The 24,764-nt window shown below is 36.1% G+C and overlaps 1 protein-coding gene across 5 annotated transcripts in view; it reads left to right on the top strand.

Moving 5' to 3' along the window:
- Positions 1-24,764, top strand: part of REV3L (REV3 like, DNA directed polymerase zeta catalytic subunit) — a 174,642-nt gene that overhangs the window by 140,287 nt on the left and 9,591 nt on the right. For 2 of the 5 annotated variants that reach the window (XM_058734981.1, XM_058734982.1), the window contains 6 exons: positions 1,095-1,236; positions 3,126-3,370; positions 4,569-4,677; positions 6,501-6,707; positions 15,840-15,949; positions 20,728-20,842. In XM_058734981.1, coding sequence (XP_058590964.1) covers positions 1,095-1,236; positions 3,126-3,370; positions 4,569-4,677; positions 6,501-6,707; positions 15,840-15,949; positions 20,728-20,842 — 928 coding nt within the window. Of the gene's footprint in view, positions 1-1,094; positions 1,237-3,125; positions 3,371-4,568; positions 4,678-5,920; positions 6,048-6,500; positions 6,708-15,839; positions 15,950-20,727; positions 20,843-24,764 lie in introns of those variants that run through there. The other 3 variants (XR_009263208.1, XM_058734983.1, XM_058734984.1) reach the window with 3 other exon arrangements.

Raw genomic sequence — 24,764 nt, 5'->3', positions numbered from 1 at the left:
AAAACTTTATTGAACAGTTATGACTATTCTAAAAGATATACTTAAAGGTTGCAATATATTTGAACCTTAATAATCATTAAATGAATAAATTTTATTCTTTAAAACTTCTGTTTATGGCTTTGGGGGAAGGTTTATTGTTATTATTTGTTTTCTTAACAAAAAAGGTAAGGAAGGAGCACCTGGCTGGCTCAGTCGGTAGAGCATGTGACTCTTAACCTCGGGGTTGTTAGTTTGAACCCCACGTTGGGCTTGGAGTCTATTTAATTAAAAAAAAAACATGTTAGGGTAAAGAGTTTAATTTTTGTAAAGGTTTAAATCAAAGAACAGAATTTTAGTATTTTCATAGAAAATACTGATTTGACATATTTACCCCATGTATAACCTCACTAAAGCTATTTTCCTAACTCACCAAATTATTGTATTTTTTCCCATTAACAGACAATGCATGCTGTTAGACTGGTAGTTACGGTGATATCCCAAAGCCCTTTTTTTAAATTATTTTTTAATGTTTTTATTTATTTTTGAGAGAGAGCGCAAGTGGGGAAGGTCCACAGGAGAGGGAGACACAGAAACTGAAGCAGGCTCCAGGCTCTGAGCTGTCAGCACAGAGCCTTACGCAGGGCTCAAACTCAGAAACCACAAGATCATGACCTGAGCCGACGTTGGACACTTAACCGACTGAGCCACCCACGCACCGCCCCAGCCTTCATGTTCTTTAAGAACGTATATGTGATAAATTATAATTGTGTAATTATTGCATCAGCAGCAGTGGCATCTAAGAGAGAATGTTAATTTTTTATAACAAAAATAGAGCAACATCAAGCAAAATACTGAAAATAATTACCCTTAATCTTACCACCTTATCACAAGTACTGTTTTAAACTTTGATATTTTCACTAGGTTTTATGCCCTTGAAGTATATGAAATTTTCTAATGTTTAACTCCTTTACATATTTTGCTAAAGACTCACACCATGACTCCCTCCTTAAATCCTCATTTTTAATGTGTAGGTTTTGGTAAGAATTAAAACAGTACTAGTTTTCAAGTGTCCAAATTTTTTCCTCATGTTCATAGCATGGATTCTCTTTTAACAGATGGAAAATGGTTGATCACTACATTAGCCGTGTCCGTGGAAATCTCCAAATGTTAGAACAGCTGGACTTGATTGGGAAAACCAGTGAAATGGCTAGACTCTTTGGCATTCAGTTTTTACATGTACTCACAAGGGGTTCACAGGTAGGAAATCAGTTTTCCCTATATACCACGAAAGTTATGTGTGAGTGATAACTTGTGAGATGTTTGAGGTGATTTGATATTTTGAACTTTCTATGTGGTACGAACTAATATATAGCTGGTTAATCATATCTTGTAATTTATTTTCTGGAAAAGCTTTAATTTCACTTAACAGCTCCACTTTTTATTTTCTCTCCATACCAACTTTCTGGCTGCTGCTAGGTTTTTTATGCTGTTGAAAAACTCAATGGCTGTGTCCGTGAGAATATTTGTGCCTGAATAATATCAGTGTCATCAGGGATGCCTTCAAAGGCCCCTTAAAACTAGGGAAGCATCAAAGAAAGTCAGCCTCTCTTTTGTTTTATATTCCTAATTTCAACGTCTCCTATTTCCCAACAAATAAGTTTGTGTTTTGTTTTGTTTTTTTTAAGTTTATTTTGAGAGAGAGAGAGAGAGAGAAAATCTCAAGCAAGCTCTGTGCTGCCAGCACAGAGCCCAATGCAGGGCTCAAACTCACAAACCCATGAGGTCATGATCTAAGCTGAAATCCAGAGTCAAACACTTAACCGACTGAGCCACCCAGGCGCCCCACAAATAAGTTTAATATAAAAATAAAGAAGAGGATTTGGGAATCAATATAAGTGGCTGTATCACTTTTTTAAGAAGTTAAAAATAGGATCATAAAGTCATTTAATTCATATCTTTTTAATTAATTTCCCAGGGATATGAGAGATTTCGTCAGATGCATCACCCAAAAGGATTTCATGCATTCATTCAACAAATATTGATTTGAATACCTTTAGTGTGTTAAATAAACACTGTGCTAGACATCAGGGATACTACATTAATTCACTTAGGTTCCTTAACCCCACAGAGCTCTAATTTGGCGTGTTTATTAATAAACAAGTATGTTTATGGGGCGCCTGACTGTCTGACTTCGGCTGAGGTCATGATCTCACAGCTTGTGAGTTTGAGCCCCGCATTGCGCTTTGCACTGACAGCTCAGAGCCTGGATGGAGCCTGCTTTGGATTTTGTATCTCCGTCTCTCTCTCTCTGCCCCTCCCCGACTCACACTGTGTGTCTGTCTGTCTGTGTGTCTCTCTCTCTCTGTCTCTCTCAAAAATAAAATAAACATTAAAAACGTAAAGTAAACATGTTTGTTTATTTAACTGTATTGCTTATAAGCTTTTTTTTTTAAATTTATATCCCCCCCCACAAGTTTTAATAACAATTTGAAAAAGCAAAGATACCTTAAAACCACATGAGAACATTTCTGTGATCCATGGTGGTTCTTGTGAGTGCTTTCTTTTTCTATCTAATACTCCAAACTATCTGCTTATTGGTGGATGTTATAAACAGTCAGTAATTGCTTGATTCAGTTTTGTGAGGGACCATATTAATCTGACTACTGTTCAATCCTTGTGTTTCCTTCCTTCTCGGAAAATTGGAGTAACTTGAGATTTATCCATCTCAAGTCTCCTGACTTTCACTCTCTAACTTTCTCAAATCTGTCAAAGACCACTGGCCAACTTTTCAAATGAAATTGTTAAACTATACAGTCTTTCCTGTATCTGTTTATTATTAAATAGATGTATTTAAATATAAGAAGAAATCTAATTGTGTCTCTTTCCAAAATTGACTTATAAGATATTTAATGTATTTTACAGTTTTTATAAAAGTTATAGGACTACAAGAAAAGGATTTATGAATGCCTTCTCTGGCACCTGAAAGCTGACTAAGTAACCTATATTATATACCTGCATTGTAAGAAAGCAGCCTTCTTCTGAAGAGCAAAACATCCCCTTAAATAATTATCAGATATTCAGAGACCAATATGTTTTTATTTAAACTGTTTCTTCTTTTCTTCCTACTTCCACCTCTCTGCCTGCAGTACCGTGTGGAATCAATGATGTTGCGTATCGCTAAACCAATGAACTATATTCCTGTGACTCCTAGTGTTCAGCAGAGATCCCAAATGAGAGCCCCTCAGTGTGTTCCGCTAATTATGGAGCCTGAATCCCGCTTCTACAGCAATTCTGTTCTCGTTTTGGATTTCCAGTCACTATATCCTTCGATTGTGATTGCATATAACTACTGCTTTTCCACCTGCCTTGGCCATGTGGAGAACTTGGGAAAGTAAGTTGTTTTTTTTTTTCATATTTATAATTATGTTGTGCTTGTACTTCTTACTAAAATTAGACTTTCTTTGAGTGTCTCTTTGCATTTGAGACTGTCCTTTTGAGCAAGGTGAATGGGCTGTAGCATAGCTAATTCATTCTTTGTTGTTACCTTACTAATTGACCTTGATTTGGGTAACTGTATGACTAACTCAGCATCATGAATGGATGATTCATATGAAGAAGATTATGAATAGATCAGTCTTGCAGCTCATTTGTTTCATTCTCTGTGCATATCTATGCATGCTCTCTCTCTCTCTCTTTTTTTTTTTTTTTTTTTTTTTTTTGAGAGAGAGTGTGAGCAGGGGAGTGGCAGAGAGAGAGATTGGAGAGAGAGAGAGACTCTTAAGCAGGCTCCACACTTAGTGCAGAGCCCGACACGGGGCTGAATCTCACCACCACGAGATCACCACCTGAGCAAAAATCATGCTTAACTGACTGAGCCAGCCAGACGCCCCCTGTGGTCTCTTCAAATGAGAGTTAAATTTAATTTGTTGATATAAATCACTTTTCAGTGGAACAGTTTAAGGATTATGATCTTCTGTCTCCAGCTATCACCTCTTCTTGACTTTTCTTAAAAATAGTCTATGATTTTTTTAAGTTAAATTGTTAAATGTTAGGTTTTATATATTCATGTCAACTGAATTGTATACTGAATGAGAATAACATTTTTAATACTCAAAGGAGTATGCATTTTTCTCATATAAGAAATAGTCTTCCTTTATAATGATTATTGTATGTGTAAAACCAAGCATTGTAGTGTTAACCTAGAGTATACTCATTCCTTTCTAGAAAGCATTTGTGGAAATTATATTGGTAATCCTGTCTTTTTTTAAGAACAGAATTTGGAAAAGTTATTTATAATCTTTTTATTTAAGGCTTAAAATTTTTCTTAAGGAACTTAGTTGAAATCTGGTATTTCAGTATAGATTACCCATAAATTTTAGGATAATGCCATTTAAGAAATGTTTCTTTTAATAATTTGTGAAAATTTGAAGAACTGCTATTTGGTAATTAAATAACGATATTGCTAAGTAAATAAATTCATGCTTAGATATTTGAAAATGAATTTCTAATGGAATCAGATTCCTAAAATTGTCTAGTATCGCTATTCTATGATTTGAGAAGTATTTGCTTAATGTTTTCTTTCTTAATAGGTATGATGAGTTCAAATTTGGCTGTACCTCTCTAAGAGTACCTCCAGATTTACTTTACCAAATTAGGCATGATATCACAGTGTCCCCCAATGGAATAGCTTTTGTCAAGGTAATACTCTCTTATAAGTGAAAGGTATCAACTGTGGCTTAACCTTTGGAGAGCTAATGCTTTAGATGCTGTTGGCATATAATACAAAGAAAAAAGCCCAAGTCTGCTTGAATATCTTATCTTAAAAAGTAAAGATTATAGGAATTTTCTAAGAAATTATTTTTTAAAAACCAGTTGTCTTATTTTGCATGAATTTAGATTTAAAGTCTTTTGTTAGATTTTAGTTTTTAATAAAATACTGAAAGAAATGTGCATATGTGCCTTCTGACCTCTATTAGAATCTGAGACTAGCTAATTGACGATCACAACAATGTTAAAAGATTTAAATTGCTCTAATATGTAAATTCTAATTGTCCTACAGTATTTTAAAGTAAGACTGCCTTAGAAATGATACTCTAATATATTTATTGATTGCATTTTTAAGATACCCAAACCAGTAATAGGATCTCTTTTTTTCTAGCCCTAATCTCCCCATAAAAGAGACAAAGAAGAGCCTCATAAATGAATAAATTAAAGACAAATAGGAGAGATTCTAGGAGAAGAGTATATTGCCTCTTTTATGCCAACTTCATTCCTTTTTTGTTCTATTTCCTTAGCAGTGAGTCTGTATTAGAATCACTGTACAGTAGGGTGGTTGATGGTAGCATGGACCCCACAAGCCCTCAGATTCATTCTGGTGTACTTAGCAAAAGTAGCATCATTTTCTACCAGTAAGAGGATGCTGTGTTTAAAGAGTACCTAAAAATTAGCTATTTAGATAGGAGAAAAATTCTCACCAGAGACTCATGACATACTCCTCTTTGAAAAATATTACCTCTTTAACATGACATATATTACATCTTAACAAAAACATTGTGACTGCTTCATAAGGTACACAGAATGAATTAGAGGTTAGCATATGTTTTCGTTGTCACATATGTAGCGGCTTGTTATATTACCTCCCTTTAACAGCATTTTTAAAACTTGCATCTACATTTTGACCCAATATGTAAAGCTTAATAAAACTAAGATTTTTTAAATATTCAGGAGTGTGATTATCCTATACCTAAGGTTTTAATTGTTCAGTCCGACATGCATTACCTTGCACGTGTCTGTGAATCATCTTCAAAGTTAATACTGTTTTGTGGTTTTCATTCCTACTGGAGTTCTCATAAATTCTCCCTAGTCTTGATTAATACAAATGATTTTTTTTTTTTTTGGCATCAACAAATTTTATCACCTCACTATTCATCCCCTCTTCCAGATTGCTAATAAATATAGGCCGGAGGGGATGGCTTAGTGGTCTAAGCATCAGATTTGAAATACCTAGAGTCCCTGGAACTGCAGGTTTGAATGTCAGCAGAGTCAACCCAGCTCATCATTCTTCCAAGGTAGATAAATGGAGTTCCATGCAGATTACTGTGTGGGGTCATTAGGATGAGATCTTTAAAAACTGAGGTTTGTTATGAGTGATACAAATCCCGTGTGTCTTTCTGAAAGAGTGGGGGTTTGGATCAAATTTTTGGACAAAATTTCCCTCTGAACTTGTTGTATGATCTCTTATGCACTAGCTTGACATCCTCCTTTCTGGAGGTCTCTGAACTCACATAATAGTGCTACATTAGATTTATAAACATTATAGGAACCTTTTAGGAAAAAAGTGCTCTTCAAAAGAAGGAAAATGTGATGATTTTGTATTGATGGCCACTGGCCCTGTGGCCACTCAATTGTTAGTATGTTTCAGTTCATGACAGTTGGCCATTGTTATACTTTGTACTTCCTTCTTAATTATCTAAATCTATAACTATTAAGGGATTTTAAATATTCTTTTTTCTTTACAATAGCCTTCAGTAAGAAAGGGTGTGCTACCAAGAATGCTTGAAGAAATTTTGAAGACTAGACTCATGGTGAAGCAGTCCATGAAGGCTTACAAGCAGGACAGAGCCCTTTCACGAATGCTCGATGCACGTCAGCTAGGACTTAAGCTTATAGCAAATGTCACTTTTGGCTATACAGCTGCAAATTTTTCTGGGAGAATGCCATGCATTGAGGTAAGTCATAGAAATCTGTAGTTTTTTCAAGATACTAAAGCAGCATTAAATGAATATCTGTTCATTAAAGTATTTTGTTTTATTTTAAAACTTTAAAGATTTTAATTTCCGTGACATAAGATCAGCTTTTCTCAAACTGGAACTTGTATACATAAAAAAATCTTCTGAGTTTTGGGCTTTTCTCTATGAGAACTCTTTATCATACATCTATTTTTACATAGCTCGATGAGCATACTGTAGCAAACTATTATCATGAGATTTTAGTGCTGCATTTATAGCAGTGTTTACAACAACCTTGGTACTGAATAATTCCTTTTAATGTGTTGACAAATCTGATGTTAGGTTGGCTTCTCCAAATGTCAGAATGACCAAACATTCCATGTTTACTAATGTACCAATAGATGTAAAACAAAACCTTTCTTTTGCCGAGGTAGTTGCAATTGAAAGATACTTTTCATAGAATAAGGCTAATTTCTTGCTACTCACTAAATTAGGGTGTAAATTTAACATGAATACAATATAGTGTGACAGAGTAATGCAATAACTTACTAGTGATTGAGAAAAGAACAGAGTAGTATTATTTTATTGGTGCTCTTTTTATGCCAGATGAAAGCTAGAACATTGCAGTATACCATGTTAGTAGTTCAGGAAGGGAAAACCAGTGGAAGGATAAAGTCCCACATAGCCCACAATAGGCAGAATAAACTTCAAAAACTTGTGCAAGGGACTTTCAATTTCAGGTCCAGCATATAAGAAACTCAGAGGAGCCACTCTCTCCCCACAAGTAAAAAGCTGAACATACTAAAAAATCAACCATTCTGAGATCTGTCAGAAGTGAGGTCACAGGGCAAAGTACTACCCCCAAAATTGAAAAGACCCAACAGGTAAATACAAAGAAGCACAGCTCACAAGAGCAGAAACCTCTGCAGGAACCAGTGCTTGAGGTAGGGAAACATCAACTGATGAATTGCTGGAAGTTCAGTGTGGACAAATCTGAGAGACTAAGACTCCAAGGGACCTAGTCATCAGGGCCCCCACACTTTTGTGATTTTTACCTCTAGGAGCTCAACCAAGTTCTCACAAGTTTTCTCTCACACAAGAAAAATTCCCTTGTGCTTCTGACACAGAGAGGGGAAAGGAACCATTTTGAAATACACCAGAGCATCCTGTCCTTAACAAGGTCTGCCTTCAGGAGAAACTTTAACTGGAGCCTAACCTGCTAGCGTTCTGTCAGAGCCTAACTGACCTGAGAGAAGGGAAATACCCAGCTGCGAGTGCTCTGGCCTTCCATGTGGAGGAAGGGAAATACTCCAGCCTCTTCTAGCCATCCTGTCCCACCAAAGGTGGGGAAAAAGACTGAGAAGCACATGTAAAGTACATAGTCCAGAGGCACAGTTTCACTGAAAGACTAAGTCTTACTCCTAGAACTATAGAAGACTTCCCCTCCCCCCGCACAGATTACCACCGTATTACTAAAGGCCTATTTCTAGCAATTCCTTTTTACTTGATACTTCATGTCTAGCTGTCAAAAAAAAAAAAAAAATTACAAGACATCTCTAAAGTAAAAGACACAGTTTGAAGAGACAGAGCAAGCATCAGAACCAAACTTAGATGTGGCAGAGATGTTGGAATTATTAGACTGCAAATTTAAAACAACTATGATTAAGGTGCAAAGAGCTCTAATGGATAAAGTACACAGCATGCAAGAACAGATGGGCAATGTAAGCAGAGAGATGCAGATTCTAAGAAAGAACAAAAAAGAAATGCTAAAGATGAAAAACACATGAACAGAAATGAAGAATGCCTTTGATGGGCTTATTAGCAGACTAGACATGGCTGAAAAAAGAATCTCTGAATTTGAAGAAATCTCAACCCAAACTGTTAAAACTGAGAAGCAATGAGAAAACAGACTAAAAAAAAAAAAAAAGAACAGAATATTCTAAAACTGGGACAACTACAGAAATTATAACATACATGTAGTAGGGATTCCAGAAGGAGAAGAAAGAAAGGAAGGAACAGAAAAATATTGCAAACAATAGTGACTGACAGTGTCCCCCAAATTAGTGTCAGACACCAAACCACAGATCCAGGAAGTTCAAAGAACACCAAACAGTGCAAAAAAATAAACCTAGGGATATCATTTTCAGACTACAGAAAATCAGTAAAAAAATGTTAGATCCTGAAAGAAGATGGGGGTCAGGGATAACTTACCTATGCAGAAACAAAGATAAGAATTACATCCAGCTTCTTCCCTGAAACCATGCAAGCAAGAAGAGAATGGAGTGAAATATTTAAAGTGTTGAGAGGAAAAAGTACTCCAACCTGGAATTCTGTACCCTGAAAAATTACTGTTCAGAAGCAAAGGAGAAATGAAGACTTTCTCAGACAAACAAAAATTGAGGGAATTTGTGGCAGCAGAACTGCCTTGCAAGAAATGTTGTAAGAAGCTCTTTAGAAAGAAGGAAAATAATATAGGTCAGAAACTCAGATCTACATAAAGAACAAAAGATCCTCAGAGAAGGAATAAGTGAAGGTAAAGTAAAATAAATACTTTTATTTCTCATTCCCTTTTTCTTTTTTTTTTTAAGCTTATTTGAGAGAGAGAAGGGTAGGGGCAGAGAGAGAAGGAAAGGGAGAATCCCAAACAGGCTCCACACTGTCAGTGCAGAGCCCGACATGGGGCTTGATCTCACAAACTAAGATCATGACCTCAACCAAAAAAAAGAGTTGGACATTCAGCCAGCTGAGGCACCCCTGTTTTTCTTATTTTTAATTGATCTAACAGATAACAATTTGTTCAAAATGATAATAGCAACAATGAATTGGATTAGGTATATATATGCATATGCTTATGTATAAGTAAAATGAGTGACAGAAATGACATAAAGGCTGGAAGTAATTAGAATTATTTCATCATTATGAAGTACTTGCCCTGCTGTGAAGTGGTATAGTGGTATTTCACAGTGGTATATTGAAAGTAAATGTATTATAGCAAAATTGAAGGCAACCACTTTTACAAAAAATAAAAAATATGATTGATGTGTAAGAAAAGAGAAAAATGGAATCCTATCAAATAGAACCACAAGAGGAAGAAAAAGAGAAGAAAACAAAAATAGGAACAAAAAACAAGGGCGACAAACAGGAAAAAATAAGCAAAATCAGTAAGAATGTAGTTGAACTCAGCAGGACAACCAAATGAATATAGTGGGCATTTATATATAGACTACTTCATTCAACACCGGAAAATGCATTCTTCTCAAGCTTTCATGGAACATGCACCAAGACGGATCTCATTCTGGGTCATAAAACACACCTTAACAAATTTGAAAGAATATGAATCGTATAATGTCTGCTCTCAAATCATGTTGCAGTTGATAGGCTAGATATCAATAACAGAAAGACAGCTGGAAAATCCCCAAATGCCTAGAGACATTCTAAAAGAAATTTTAAAGTATTTTGAACTAAATGAAAACACAATTATCACAATTGGTGGAAATCAGCAAAAGCAGGCGTAGAGTGAAATTTTTATAATATTGAATCCATTATTAGAAAAAAAAAAAAAAGAGAAAGATCTAAAACTAATCCTCTAAGCTTCCACCTTAGGAAACTAGAAAATAAATTCAAAGTGAGCTGAAAAAAAGTAATAATAAAACTTATATCAGAAATCAGTGGAATTAAAAACAAATTGAGAAAAATCAAAGAACCCAAAAGCTAGGTTTTTGTTTGTTTGTTTTTTTAAAGCAGTTTTTTTTTTTAACGTTTATTTATTTTTGAGACAGAGAGAGACAGAGCATGAACAGGGGAGGGTCAGAGAGAGGGAGACACAGAATCTGAAACGGGCTCCAGGCTCTGAGCTGTCAGCACAGAGCCCGACGTGGGGCTTGAACTCACAGACCACGAGATCATGACCTGAGCCAAAGTCGGCCGCTTAACCAACTGAGCCACCCAGGCGCCCCAAAAAGCTAGGTTTTTTTAAAGAATAATAAATCAATAAGCCTTTAGCCAGCCTAAGGAAAAAAAAGAAAGAAGACACAAATTACTAATATTAGAAATAAAAGAGGAGACATCACTTCAGGCCCCATAGGACATTAAGAAGATAATAAAAGAATACTATGTACACATATTTGATAACCTAGATGAAATGAACCAATTATTTAAAGGACATTATCTGCCAAAACTCACACAGGAAGAAATAGCCTGAATAGGCTTTATCTATTAAAGAAATTGAATCAGTAATTAATAACCTCCAAAATAGAAGGCACCAGGCCCAGATGGGTTCCCTGGTAAGTAAATTCTACCAAACATTTATGGAAAAAATTATACCAATTCTCTACAATCTCTTTCAGAAAATACAAGCAGAGGAAATACTTTCTAAGTCATTCTGTGAGGCCAGCATAATCGTAATACCGAAACCAGGAAAAGACATTACAAGAAACTACACACCAATATCTCTCATGAACATAGATGCAAAAATTTTCAACAAATATTAGCAATTCAAATCCAACAATATATAAAAACAATTACACACCACAACCAAGTGGGATTTATCCCAGGCATGCAAGGCTGGTTTAACCTTTGAAAATCAATTAGTGAGATCCATCACATCACATGCAGGGAAAAGCCACATGATCTTAACAATAGATGCAGAAAGAGCATTTGACAGAATCCAATATCCATTCATCATAAAAAGCCCTCTGTAAACTAGGAAGAGGGGAACTTTCTCAACTTCATAAAGAATATCTACAAAAAAACCTACAGCTAATACCATACTTAGCTATGAAAAACTTGAAGCTTCCCTACTAAGATCAGGTACAAGGCAAGGATGACCCTTCTCACCACTGCTTTTCAACATCATAGAAGAACTGGAAGTTCTAGCTAATGCAGTAAGACAAGTAAAGGGCATAAAAAATACACAGATTGGGAAGAAAGAAATAAAACTGTCTTTGTTACATATGACACAATCCTCTATATAGAAAATCCAAAAGAATTAGCAGAAAATCTCCTAGAACTAATAAGCAGTTATAGCAGGGTTGCAGGATGCAGGATTAATACACAGAAGTCAGTCGCTTTCCTATATACCAGCAATGAACAAATGAAATTTGAAATTAAAACTGTATCACTATTTTTTTTTTTTAATTTTTTTTTCAACGTTTTTTATTTATTTTTGGGACAGAGAGAGACAGAGCACGAACGGGGGAGGGGCAGAGAGAGAGGGAGACACAGAATCGGAAACAGGCTCCAGGTTCCGAGCCATCAGCCCAGAGCCTGACGCGGGGCTCGAACTCACAGACCGCGAGATCGTGACCTGGCTGAAGTCGGACGCTTAACCGACTGCGCCACCCAGGCGCCCCTGTATCACTATTTATATTAGCACCCCACAAAATGAAATATTTGTTATAAATCTAACAAAGTATGTATAAGATCTGTATGAGGAAAACTGTACAGCTGGTGAAAGAAATGAAAAAGCTAAATAAATGGAAAGATATTTTCCATGTTGATAGATAAGACGACTCAGTATTGTCAAGATGACAGTTCATCCCAGGGCACCTGGGTGGCTCAGTCAGTGAAGCATCCAACTTCGGCTCAGGTCATGATCTCGAGGTTCATGAGTTCCAGCCCAGCATTGGGCTCTGTACTGACAGCCTGGAGCCTGCTTCAGATTCTGTCTCCCTCTCTCTAACCCTCCCCTGCTTGTGCTCTCTCGCTCGCTCTCTCTCTCTCTCTCGCTCTCTCTCTCTCTCTCTCTCTCTCTCTCTCAGTAATAAATAATAAACATTAAAAATTTTTTTAAAAAGTCAGTTCATCCCAAATTGATGTATAGATTGAATGCAATCCTAGTCAAAATCCCAGCAAGTTACTTTGTGGATATTAACACACTGATCTTAAAGTTTATGTGAAAGGTAAAAGACCTAGAAAAACAATACTATTTTGAAGAGTAAACTCAGAGAACTGACAGTACCTGACTTTAAGCCTTACTGTAAAGCTACGGTAATCAAGGTAGTGTAGTATTGGCCAAAGAATAGACAAATGTATTAGTGAAACAGAATAGAGGTTACAGAAATAGACCCACGTAAATATAGTTAATTGATCTTTAACAGAGGAGCAAAGGCAACACAATGGAGAAAAGCAGAAGATAGTCTTTTCAATAAATGGTGCTGAGATAACTGGATATCCACAAGCAAAATAAGTGAATCTAGACACAGACCTTACACCCTTCACAAAAATTAACTCAAATTGGATCACAGACCTAACTATAAAACACAAAACTATAAAACTAGAAGATAACATAGGAAAAAATCTAGATGACCTTGAATTTGGTAATGGCTTTTTACTTGGCAACACTAGAAGCATGATTTATAAAAGAAAGAAAGAATTGATAAGCTGGACCTCATTAAAATAATTTTCAGCTCTGCAAAAGACAGTCAAGGGTGAAAAGACAAGCCACAGACTTGGAGAATGCAGGAATTAGGGGCACTGACCCTCCCCACAGAGTTGAAAATCCACATATAACTTTTGACTCCCCAAAACTTAACTATAAATAGTCTACTATTGATTAGTAGCCTTACTGATAACATGAACAATTAACACATATTTTGTATGTTGTGTATATTATATGCTGTATTCTTACAATTAAGTTAGAGAAAAGAAAATGTTACTAAAATCATAAGAGAAAACACATTTACAATACTATACTGTATTTATTGAAAAAATCCACATATAAGTGGACCCATACAATTCAAACCTGTATCATTCCAGATGATTTTCTTTGTGCATTCATCTGTCAGTGGCCACTTTGGTTGCTTTCATGTCTTAGCTATTGTAAATAATGCTGCAGTGAACATAGTGGTGCATATATCTTTTACAGTTCGTGTTTTCATTTCCTTCAGATATATACCCAGTAGTGGAATTGCTGGATCATAATGGTATTTCTGTTTTTAATTTTTTGACGAACTTCCATATTGTTTTCCATGTTAGCTGCACCAATTTGCACTCCCATCAGTGGTGCACGAGAGTTCCCTTTATTCTTCATTCTTACTAACACTCTACTTATTTTTAGAAATTGTGTACTTAAGTATTTTTCTTATTATGACTTTTCAGGATCCCAACCATTGCCTAAACTGTAAAACCAGTTCCTTTCCTCTTTTTAAATCTAATCTCTTAGCCCTATAGTGGAGTAATGTTCAAATTAGGAACCATGGCACAAAGTAGCAGAATCACTTTTAATTTAATTATCACTCCTTCCTTCTTCCATCTCCCACCACTAAATCCTTCACAATGCAAGGTCTTCAAGACAGCTGCAAGAGTTCTCTTTAAGAACAAGAGTTCTGTTCTTCCAGGTGTAACTTAAATGGGCCAGAGTAGGTAGCAGGAGGCAGACATTTAGGGTCAGTATGTGTATTTATTCATATGTGTGTAGCTTAAAAGCATATTTGATTCTGACACTAGATGGTTCACCCTTCCAGCTATTTGCCATCACATATTTTTAAAGTTTATCTTGTTTTGAAAGTGGCAACAGATGACAAATTGACCATTTTATTCAAACATGAGTTTCAGTTAGATAACATGACTTTTTTTAATGTGTCAGGTTATATATAGTTTACATTCTCAAGGTTTTCTGATATACTAAAGGTCTCCATAGAATTCATGGTTCTTAATTTAAACCCAATAAGTTTCTGCTACCAGTTTAAATCTATTCCTTTGTTCATTTAACATTTCCTTTGTAAAGCAACTATAAAGAGCCTTTTAAACACTTACTCAATCCTACATTTAGTTCAGGTGATTCAAATTTTACAGTAAAAAGAGAAAGATCATTATAACTGTTGTTGGCTTCTTAATACAAAGAAAAAGTGCATAATTCTTACTTTAAAATTTTAAAAGGAATGCTCCATTTATGCCAAATGGCAGTTTTCCCCAGCCCTTAGTTTTAATGAGTTTAGTAAATGGAGGCACCTGGCTGGCTCAGTCTGTAGAGGATGTGACCCTTGATCTTGGAGTTGTGAGTTCGAGCCCCACGTTGGATGTAGAGATCACTTAATATATATATAAAGCAAGCAATAGTCCTATGCTGGTCTCCTTAATTTACTTAACTATAAAATATAATTAGCTTGTTGTATTTGTCAAGATCTATCATCTTTTTGTTTTGTCATTATGCCATGATCTTTGTTTAAACTCACTAATCACCAATGAAACTGTCCTTGTTAAGGAGAGCCTTGTTGGATCAGTTGGTAGAGCATGCAACTCTTGATCTGGAGGTCACGAGTTCCAAGTCCCATGTTGGATGGAGACATTACTCAAAAAAAAAAAAAAAAGAAGAAGTATTCTTGTTAGACATATCTGTGTACTTGATTTAAATTGAACACTTATATTTTCCATCATAGAATTATACATTTTTCATTATATTCTGTATTATCTAAAAATTATGTATAGCCAATCACTAGGACTGAAGTTCACCATTAACTTTAATGATATTAAAAGAAATTATCCTAATACTCCAATAGAAGAATTTTGAAAGATATACACACACATACTCATGCACATACACAGTGTAATTTCCTTCTGAATTGGTTATAAAAGCATATATGAGGGGCACCTGGGTGGTTCAGTTGATGAGGTGTCTGACCTCAGCTCAGGTCATGATCTCACGGGTTGTGAGTTCGAGCCCTGTGTCTGGCACTGTGCTGACAGTGCAGAGCCTACCTGGTTTCCCTGCCTCCCTCTCTCTCTGCCCTTCCCTCACTAGTTTGTGTGCTCTTTCTCTCTCCTCAAAAATAAACATTTTTTGGAAAAAAAAAAAAAAACATATATGAAAGTCCTTGAATAAACCAGACTTATTCTTCCAGGAATCAGATGTAACTGTATACCTTGTATAAAGTATAATCCATTGTACTTACTGATACACTCACAGGTGAGTCTATCTATCGATTGATTCCTTTCTTTATATTCTTCACCTCATTTTCTTCATGAGTACTTGTAGAAAGAACTATGACACTAATGACTGTTTTCTTTTTTACGTTCTTTTCTCCTTGTTTCATATTTAGAAATAGTAGTGAAAATTAAGTACTATATGTTAAAGTCTACTGATATATACTAAGCTGTGTTAAGAAATTACTTCCAATGTGTTTGTACCAACAGGTTGGTGATAGTATTGTTCACAAAGCCAGAGAGACCTTGGAACGAGCTATTAAACTGGTGAATGATACCAAGAAATGGGGTGCCAGGGTTGTATATGGAGATACTGACAGGTAATTAACTTCCTACTTTATAGTTGTCTTTTTGCATCTCTTCAGATATTCATTTCAGTGTTTGAAATGGCTTAAGGGTAATCCTTCCTAAAAACAGAGTTGTACTTAAGTCTTCCTCAGTCCTTATGATCTTGTGATCAGAAGTAGCACAAGTCCTGAATTACCAGATATGATCTTAAGAGACAGAAATTTTAAGTGTCCTGAGCCACAGACTTATGGAGATTCCCATGGCATGCCTGCAGGTAGCAAAGTAGATAGTGATCTGCAAAAAACTGTATACACAGGGGTCTAGTCTAGTCTTTTTAAAAAACAATAGCTCTTAATGTAAATGATTCTTCATATAGCTTCAGCTCTGTGAATTTAAGTACATATCTTAACTTTGGAAGATATCTGCCAAAGCTATGAGTGGTTAACTTTCCTTGGCCCAAAATATTTTTGACCTTCTACAAAAAGTGCATGTAGGCAGATACAATTTTCCATTTGATTCCAGAGGGCTCACAGACTTCCTGAAGTCCATCATCCATGGGCTGACAAAGAATAGGACTGCCTCTGGGTCCTGAATTAATAACCTCAGCTTGGTTGCCTCCCTTGGTATTTTTTTAGGGCTCAGTTATTGATGTAACATCTTATTTGTATGACTTCATAAATTCTTCTAGATTATAAGTATTATGCAGATTTCTTAGAGTCTGATATTTTTCATATTGAAGGCTTAGATTCACAGTGTGATCATGCTTAGAGCACTTGCCTCAGGACCTCTGATGACTTTACAGCCCAATGAAGCTGTAGGACATAATGCTTCTAATCATTAAAAATAGCTTCTAGGTAATCTTTGAAGAGCACTTAATCTTCTCCAATTCTTTAATGCACGTATAATCAGCATAATCATATTAATGCTGAATGAGACTTGCCTCATACAGCAGCTGTTTCATTACTAACAGGTGGGTATACTTTCAAGTTATCCAGGCCCCAGCTATCCATAGTGTCTACTGTTCCCCATCAAAAGCGACTCTTCAGCTTGACTTTAGTATTTCACTGCTCTGTAAAACCACTTCTGCTGAGTAGTCTAGCAAAATAAAAGTTACAGAACATGGTTTTGTACCTTGTTAGCAGAGCTCCTTGCAAAAAATCTAGGGAAGAGGAAAAAGTTAAACATTGAATTGTTGAGTTTAATTCAGGGTCATACATGTCATGGTTGATGACACACACAATCAGAAGTTGGCATGGTTCTCATTGTAGTTATCTTTGTTTAGCATATAAGATCTTTAAGAATTCAAACCAAAAAAACACAGACGCACAGAATGTCAGAACTGAAAGACAGCTTTGGTGCTATTTAGGTCAGCAGTTTTCACACTGCTGGAGGGAACCCTTAGAAGCATATTCTTATGTGCTGCTTAAAAGCACATTTCCCTAAGATAAGAAACTTGTCTAAGATCACCTGACTAGTCAGCAGTGGAGCCATAAATTAGTACTCAGTGTTTTTTGATTCCTAGCTGGTACTGTTTCATTACATCAGAATTCACAGGTGTTTTATGATTCCAATCAAAGAATTTGCAATATTATTAGAATTTTTGCTCTCCATTCACTAATTCATTCAACAAATGATAATTGAAATATACTGTATGAGGGCAGTTCATTCTTGAGCATGCATTATCAATGGTAACAGTATCACCCTAACCCGGTACAAATTGGTTCTCAGGAAGCAAAACCTGTACTATCTAAGTGGATAGTACAATGGATTTTTGGCCCTACAAAGTTCAACCACCCAACAGTATTTTATTTCTTAATAATTACTTTCTCTTATTAAATTTACTTTTGGGGCACCTGGGTGGCTCAGTCAGTTAAGCATCTGACTTTGGCTCAGGTCGTGATCTCATAGTTTGTGGGTCTGAGCCCAATGTCAGATCCTATGCTGACAGTGCAGAGCCTGGAGCCTGCTTCAAGTTCTGTGTCTCCCTCTCTCTTTGCCCCTCTCCTGCTCACTCGCACGTTCTCTCTCTCTCAAAAATAAAATATTAAAAAAAATCTTAAGTTAAAAAAATTTTTTTAAATAAATAAAAATAAATTTTAACTTTTTTGAGAGAACAATAATAAAAGATTGAGAAATACTGCTTTAGGGATAATAGATAATGCTTGGTGAAATGAAAAAGTTCTTAACTGAGAGTGAGGAGATCTGGATTTGCTTTCTAGCTATACATCTATTCGATGCATGGCCATTAACAAGTCTTTTAGCTTCTCTGAGGCTCAGTTGCCTCATGATCAGAATAAAGGAAATCTGATAGATGATGGTGAATGATCATTGCCTCCCTCTGATTTCAAGACTGCTGATTTTATGAATCTTGGGATCTAGCTAAGGGCAATCAGTTACCAAAGCATCATAATTACTGTTACAGAAAGGTGTTTCTGTCTCTAAAGCAGTTAAGCATTATTGTCCATTTAGAAAGTATAATAAACACACTATTTCTTTTTTCAATTAAATGATATTTTTTATTAAAATATAACTGGAAGTGCTTGGGTGCCTCAGTTGGTTAAGCATCTGACCCTTTTTTTTCCCCCCACATTTATTCATTTTTGAGAGATGGAGCATAAGCGGGGGAGGGGCAGAGAGAGAGAGAGAGAGAGGGAAACAGAATCTGAAGCAGGCTCTAGGCTGTGAGCTGTCAGCACAGAGCCTGATGCAGGGCTTGAACCCACAAACCGTGAGATCATGACCTGACCCAAAGTCAGATGCTTAACGGACTGAGCCGCCCAGGCGCCCCAGGTGTCTGACTCTTGATTACAGCTCAGGTCATGGTCTCATGGTTCATGAGTTCAAGCCCCATGTTGGGCTCAAGCCCCACGTCATACTACACACTGACAGTGCAGAACCTGCTTGAGGTTCTCTTTTCCTCTCTCTGCTCCTTTCCTACTCATGTACTCTTGCTCTCTCAAAAATAAACTTTAAAAAATAAAATTGATATACAGTATTAGTTTCAGGTATACAATACAGTGATATGACCATTATATACATTACAAAATGCTCACCATGATAAGTATAGCTACCAGCTATCACCATACAAAGTTATAATATTACTGACAAGTGGTTTAAACAGTTATTTTATAGAAGAGTGGTTCTCAGTCATATTTACTACACCCTAGTGGAATATGACCTACTCCCATCAGTTATAGGAATTCTCTATAGTAGTGGTAATAGCTCTTATATAGAGTGGCAGCAGAAGAGTGGTGTGGAGCTAGAATCCGAATCTCTAGAAAAATTCACCTGAGTATAATTGAGAAAGGCTTTCTAGGTTGTTCTAATATCCCCACTCACGCCCTACTATGTGAAAATCACACTCTGTATGTGTGCTTGGATCTCTCAACCCAAAGATGATTGTTACTTAACTAGATTAAAAGCACCAGTGACAGACAAACTTATTTTAAAACAGTCTTTCTCTTTTTGTAGGATAGTCACCTCCATTCTGTTAAGTGATCAAAAATTTCCATTAATCTTGGCCAGCAGTCTTGAAGCTTAGCTCCAAATAAAACTGGCCAAAGCAACATAGATGGACTCAAACCCACTAACTACTGGGTAAAATCTCATATATGTAGCCTATAATAATATTTTTTAAGATATTAACTTCATTGAGGTATAATTTTTAACAAAACACATAATTTAAAAAAATGTAATGTTTGTTTTTGAGAGAGAGACACACACAGACAATGTGAGCCAGGGGAGGGGCGGAGAGAGAGAAGGAGACACAGAATCCCAGCAGGCTCCAGGTTCTGAGCTGTCAGCACAGAGCCCGACATGGGGCTCAAACCCACAAGCCTTGAGATCATGACCTGAGCCCAAGTCACACATTTAACTGGCTGAGCCATTCAGGCACCCCAGAAATCCTTCCGTCTTGACCTGCATATACTGCTGGTGGAATTGTACATCAGAAATTTCTTTCTGGAATTCAGTTTGACAGTATCTTTCAAAAAATATTTTTAGAGTATACGATTTACCCAGAAATTTCACTGATAGAAATTTGTTCTAAGGATACAACCAGAGGTGTGCCAAATTATTATATGTGAAATATTAGCAAAAAAAATTTTAAGTAACCTAAATTTCCAGTGATTGAGGTTTGGTTAAATTATACATCTGTACATTGAAATACAGTACAACTGTTAAAATAATGTAAAAGAACTAAGCAGTGTGAGAAAATGTTATGATGTACAATTAAATGAAAGAAGAAAGTTATCCAACAATCTGATCTGTGATCCCGAAGGAGAAGAGATTTACAGCTATACAGAAAGGTTTGTAGTGCCTATTTTCTGAATGGTCAGATTAGGGGGCTGTTTTCTTCTTTGTGCTTTATGTTTTCTGACATTGTCTTCAGTGAACATATATTACAAAATATATGTGTGTCTTTTTTAAGTTGGGTGGTTCTGGAAGGAAATTTCCTCCCATATCACAAGTAAATTTTTCATTTCTTTATAATCACATTTTCTTTTATTTTATGACTGATGTAATGGTGCATCATATAAAGCCATTATTGTCTAGGAATGACCCAAGACCTTCTTGGAATCTCTGACAGCTGAGCTGGTCTGTGTGAAGCTAAACTAGAAATATTCGATGTTTTTAAAATCTGTAATAATACAAGGAAAGTATGATAAAGCAAGAAAGCTTAAACAGGAAGCAACTTCATAAGGAAAAGGGGCAAAAAAGCTTTCTTTGGTATTAGGGTATTATCCAGGAAAGTAAAGTTACTCTTGATGAAATTTTTTTGTTACAACGATCTCGTTTTTAACCCTCTTAGTATGTTTGTGCTACTGAAAGGAGCTACTAAGGAGCAGTCTTTTAAGATTGGTCAGGAAATTGCTGAAGCTGTAACTGCTACCAATCCTAAACCAGTGAAATTGAAGTTTGAAAAGGTAAGAGAAATATAATTAATACTGGAAATAACAGATGAAATTCACATACCTTCTGGAGATTTTGGTCTTGTATAATACATTTTCAGAATCAGTAACAGTATAATGCCTACAAAGTGTTGTATTTAAAATATTTTCCCTGAGTTTTGTATAATTTTCTCAAAAAAAAAAAAAAAACCTTTTGTTCCAATTAACTATTGCTGTGTAACAGACCCCCCCCCCCAAACTTAATGATATACAACAGCCACTCTTTTATTATGCTTATGGATTTTATGGGTCAGGAATTCAGAAGAGGTGCAGCAAGGACGCATGTCTCCGCTCCACAGTGTCTAGATCCTTAGCTGGGAAACTTAGTGGCTGAAGGTGATACAACTTGAAGCTTGCTCACTCTGCTGTCTGGGGGTTGATGCTGGCTGCTGTTGGGAACATCAGCTGGGGCTGTCAGCTGGAACACCTACATTTGGCCTTTCCCTGGGATTATTTGTTCTTCCTCACAGCATGATGGCGCTGAGTTCCAGGAATGAACATCCCAAAGAAAAATAGACAAAAGCAGTTCTGTTTTTTATGACCTAGTCTCAAAGTCACACCATATCACAGCCTGTCTAGATTTAAGAGAGAGCATAGATTCCCGTCTCTTAATGGGAAGAATGTCAGAATCACATTGTAAGGTCATGTGGAATGGCAGATATTATTTATTTGGACAGTACAGTCTGCCATAAGGACCTTATTAGACTCTTTTCACTTTACCTTCCATATCATATATGTATTTAGTTCTTTCCATATAAAAGCTACTAAGCTAGGAGAGGTGTGGAATGCAAAGAAGCATAAGACACAGTCCCACTAAGAGCCAATAATCATGAGAGCAGTCTCCCTAAACACTGTAAGAGCACAAAGAAAAGGAGGTATTATGTCATCTTGGGCTGGATGAGGAGACTCCATGGAGGAGTACTTCCATGAGGAGGTAATATTGCACTGTGTCTCAGAAAATGGTTAGAATTTCAATGGGCAGCCATGGGGCTGCAGTCATTCTGCATAGAAGAAAATGGCATGTAGGAGGATAGGGAGTTGGAAAAGCACAATATGGGAATATAGTGGGAGAGAACTCTAGAAAATAAACTTAAGACCAGATTGTAGAGTGTCTTGAATACCAAGCTAAAATGTTCAAACCTGATTCAGAAAAGTGTATCAAACAAGAACATGACATGATCAGAGCTGTTTGGGGAGGATTAGTCTCACAGTGGTATACAAGATGGTTTGGGAAGGGGAGAAGCTCAGGACAGGATGCAGCCTGTGTAACCTGAACTAGGGAAGATAAAGAGCAATTCAGGAGATACTGAGAAAGAAGGATCCGTAGGAATTAGAAATGGTTGATTTAAGAAAACGGGTGTGAAAAAAAAAAAAAAAAAAAGAAAACGGGTGTGGAAAGGATAAAAGTACCTACTTTGAAGCAAGAATTGTCATAGAAGAGATTCAAAGAGGACTCAGAGGGGCGCCTGGGTGGCGCAGTCGGTTAAGCGTCCGACTTCAGCCAGGTCACGATCTCGCGGTGTGTGAGTTCGAGCCCCGCGTCAGGCTCTGGGCTGATGGCTCGGAGCCTGGAGCCTGTTTCCAATTCTGTGTGTCTCCCTCTCTCTCTGCCCCTTTCCCGTTCATGCTCTGTCTCTCTCTGTCCCAAAAATAAATAAAAACGTTGAAAAAAAAAAAAATTAAAAAAAAACAAAGAGGACTCAGATATGGTATCTGCCCTGAAGAGTGAGCATTCTGATTGGGGCAGAGATGGGGAGAACAGTTAGAAAACAAAGTAAGAATGAAGTACATGTATGGTACTATGGACACAACCCATCTGGCAAAAATGAAGAGTATGGCCTGCTTAGAAAATAGCACCAGACATGAAAACTTACCTGAAATAGATCACAGACCGAAACATAAAAGCAAAAAACTGCAAAACTTCTTAAAGAGAATAAACATTAGTTAGGAATTGTGATGTATAGGTTCATGATGAATATTGTAGTTTTTTTCTTGTATTGTCTTTGGTTTTGGGACAAAAAAAGGAGGGGCTGGTTTCATAAAATGAGTTGGCAATATTCCCATTTCTATTTTCTGGAAAAAAAAAATAAGATTAGTACAATTATTTCTCTTAAAAGTGGTTGATAGAATTCATCAGTGAAGCTCTCCAGTCCTGACATTTTATTGGGGGAAAGGGTGGGTCATAGATTTTTAATTACAAATTAAACATCCTTGATAAATATTGAAATATTCAGGTTTTCTTATATCAGTGTTGATAACTTGTGGTTGTCAGTGAATTTGTCCATTTCTCCTAGATTGTCAGGTTTGTTGGCATGAATTATACTTCCTTAATGTCATTTTGATATCTGTAAGATCCTTAGTGATCTCCCTCCTTTCATTTTTGATATTGATAAATTTTTTTTGTTTTTTTCCCCACAATCATCTACCTAAAGGTTTATCCATTTACTGAACTTTTTGAAGAACCATTTCTTCAATTTCCACTCTTTATTCTTTCCTTCCTTATACTTACTTTGGGTTTAGTTTGCTTTTCTTTTCCTGTCTTCTTAATTTAGAAGCTTGAATCTTTGATATTAAACAAATATTTTTTAATGTAAGTGCTTAAAGATATAAATTTCCCTCTAAATACTACTTTAGCTTTGGGGCGCCTGGGTGGCTCAGTCGATTGAGTGTCCGACTTCGGCTCAGGTCATGATCTCGCAGTCCTTGAGTTCGAGCCCCGCATCAGGCTCTGTGCTGACAGCTCGGAGCCTGGAGCCTGTTTCAGATTCTGTATCTGTCTCTCTGCCTCTCTCTCTCAAAAATAAGTAAACATTAAAAAAAATTTTTTTAAATAAATAAATACTACTTTAGCTTCAATTTTTGGTATCTTGTATTTCCATTATTATTCATTTGTTTCAGTGATAAAGACCCATACATCATTTAGACTTGTGTTAAGTTCCAAATATTTAAGGATATTCCAGAAATAATACCATTATTTCTAATTTAATTCCATTGTGGTCAAAGAAGATACTCCGTATGATTTTAATGCTTTTATTAAGTTTATTGAAATTTGTCATTTGGCCCAGCCAGTGGTCTATCTTAGTGATTATACCCATGTGACCTTAAAAGCTTTCTGTATCCAGCTTTTTGGAATGTCCTGTAAATGTCACTTAGGTTAAGGTAATAGTGATGTTGTTGAAGCCTTCTGTATTCTTAATGATTTCCTGTCAATTTCTAAGGGAGAGGTGAAGTTTCCAAATATAATCATAGATTTGCCTTTTTCTTCCTTTTAGTTCTGCCAGTTTCTATTTCAGATATTTTGAAGTTTTCTTTCTAGGTACATACACATTTAGGATTATGTATCTTCTTGATAAATTGTTATTTTTATCTTTGATAATACTTGTCTTGAAATCTTTTTTCTGATGATAAAACACTCTTGATTAGTGTTAGCATGTGTATCTTCCATTTTTTATTTTTAACCTTTTTATGTCCTTGTATTTGAAGTGGATTTCTAGTAGTTTATTGCTTTGTTTCATTTTTTGATCAGATCCAATCTGATCACTTCTGCCTTTTAATTGGGATGTTTAGACCATTTTATACTTAGTATAATTATTGATAATGTTTGAGGACAGAAGAAAGGACCAGTTTGGTAGGTCCATTGGACCCTTAATCTAGGAATTCAACTTCAGGGAATTCAGTAGATTAATCCATGCAAGATTGTTCACTGGAACACTATTTGTAATAACAAAAGATTGGAAACATCCTAAATGACCCACAGTAGTAGGTAACTGGTTACATAAATTGTGATATCCTCCCATCATGGACTACTATACCTACAAAATAAAAGGAGCTTTCTGTACAAGGATGGAATATTCTCCAAGATAAATTACTAAAATAAGCAAAGTACAAAATGATGTAT

The sequence above is a fragment of the Neofelis nebulosa genome, chromosome 6 (assembly GCF_028018385.1).
Source record: "Neofelis nebulosa isolate mNeoNeb1 chromosome 6, mNeoNeb1.pri, whole genome shotgun sequence".
In the NCBI taxonomy this organism is placed as follows: Eukaryota; Metazoa; Chordata; class Mammalia; order Carnivora; family Felidae; genus Neofelis; species Neofelis nebulosa.
The sequence above is the reverse complement of the archived record's forward strand: the minus strand, read 5'-3'. Positions and strand labels throughout refer to the sequence as shown.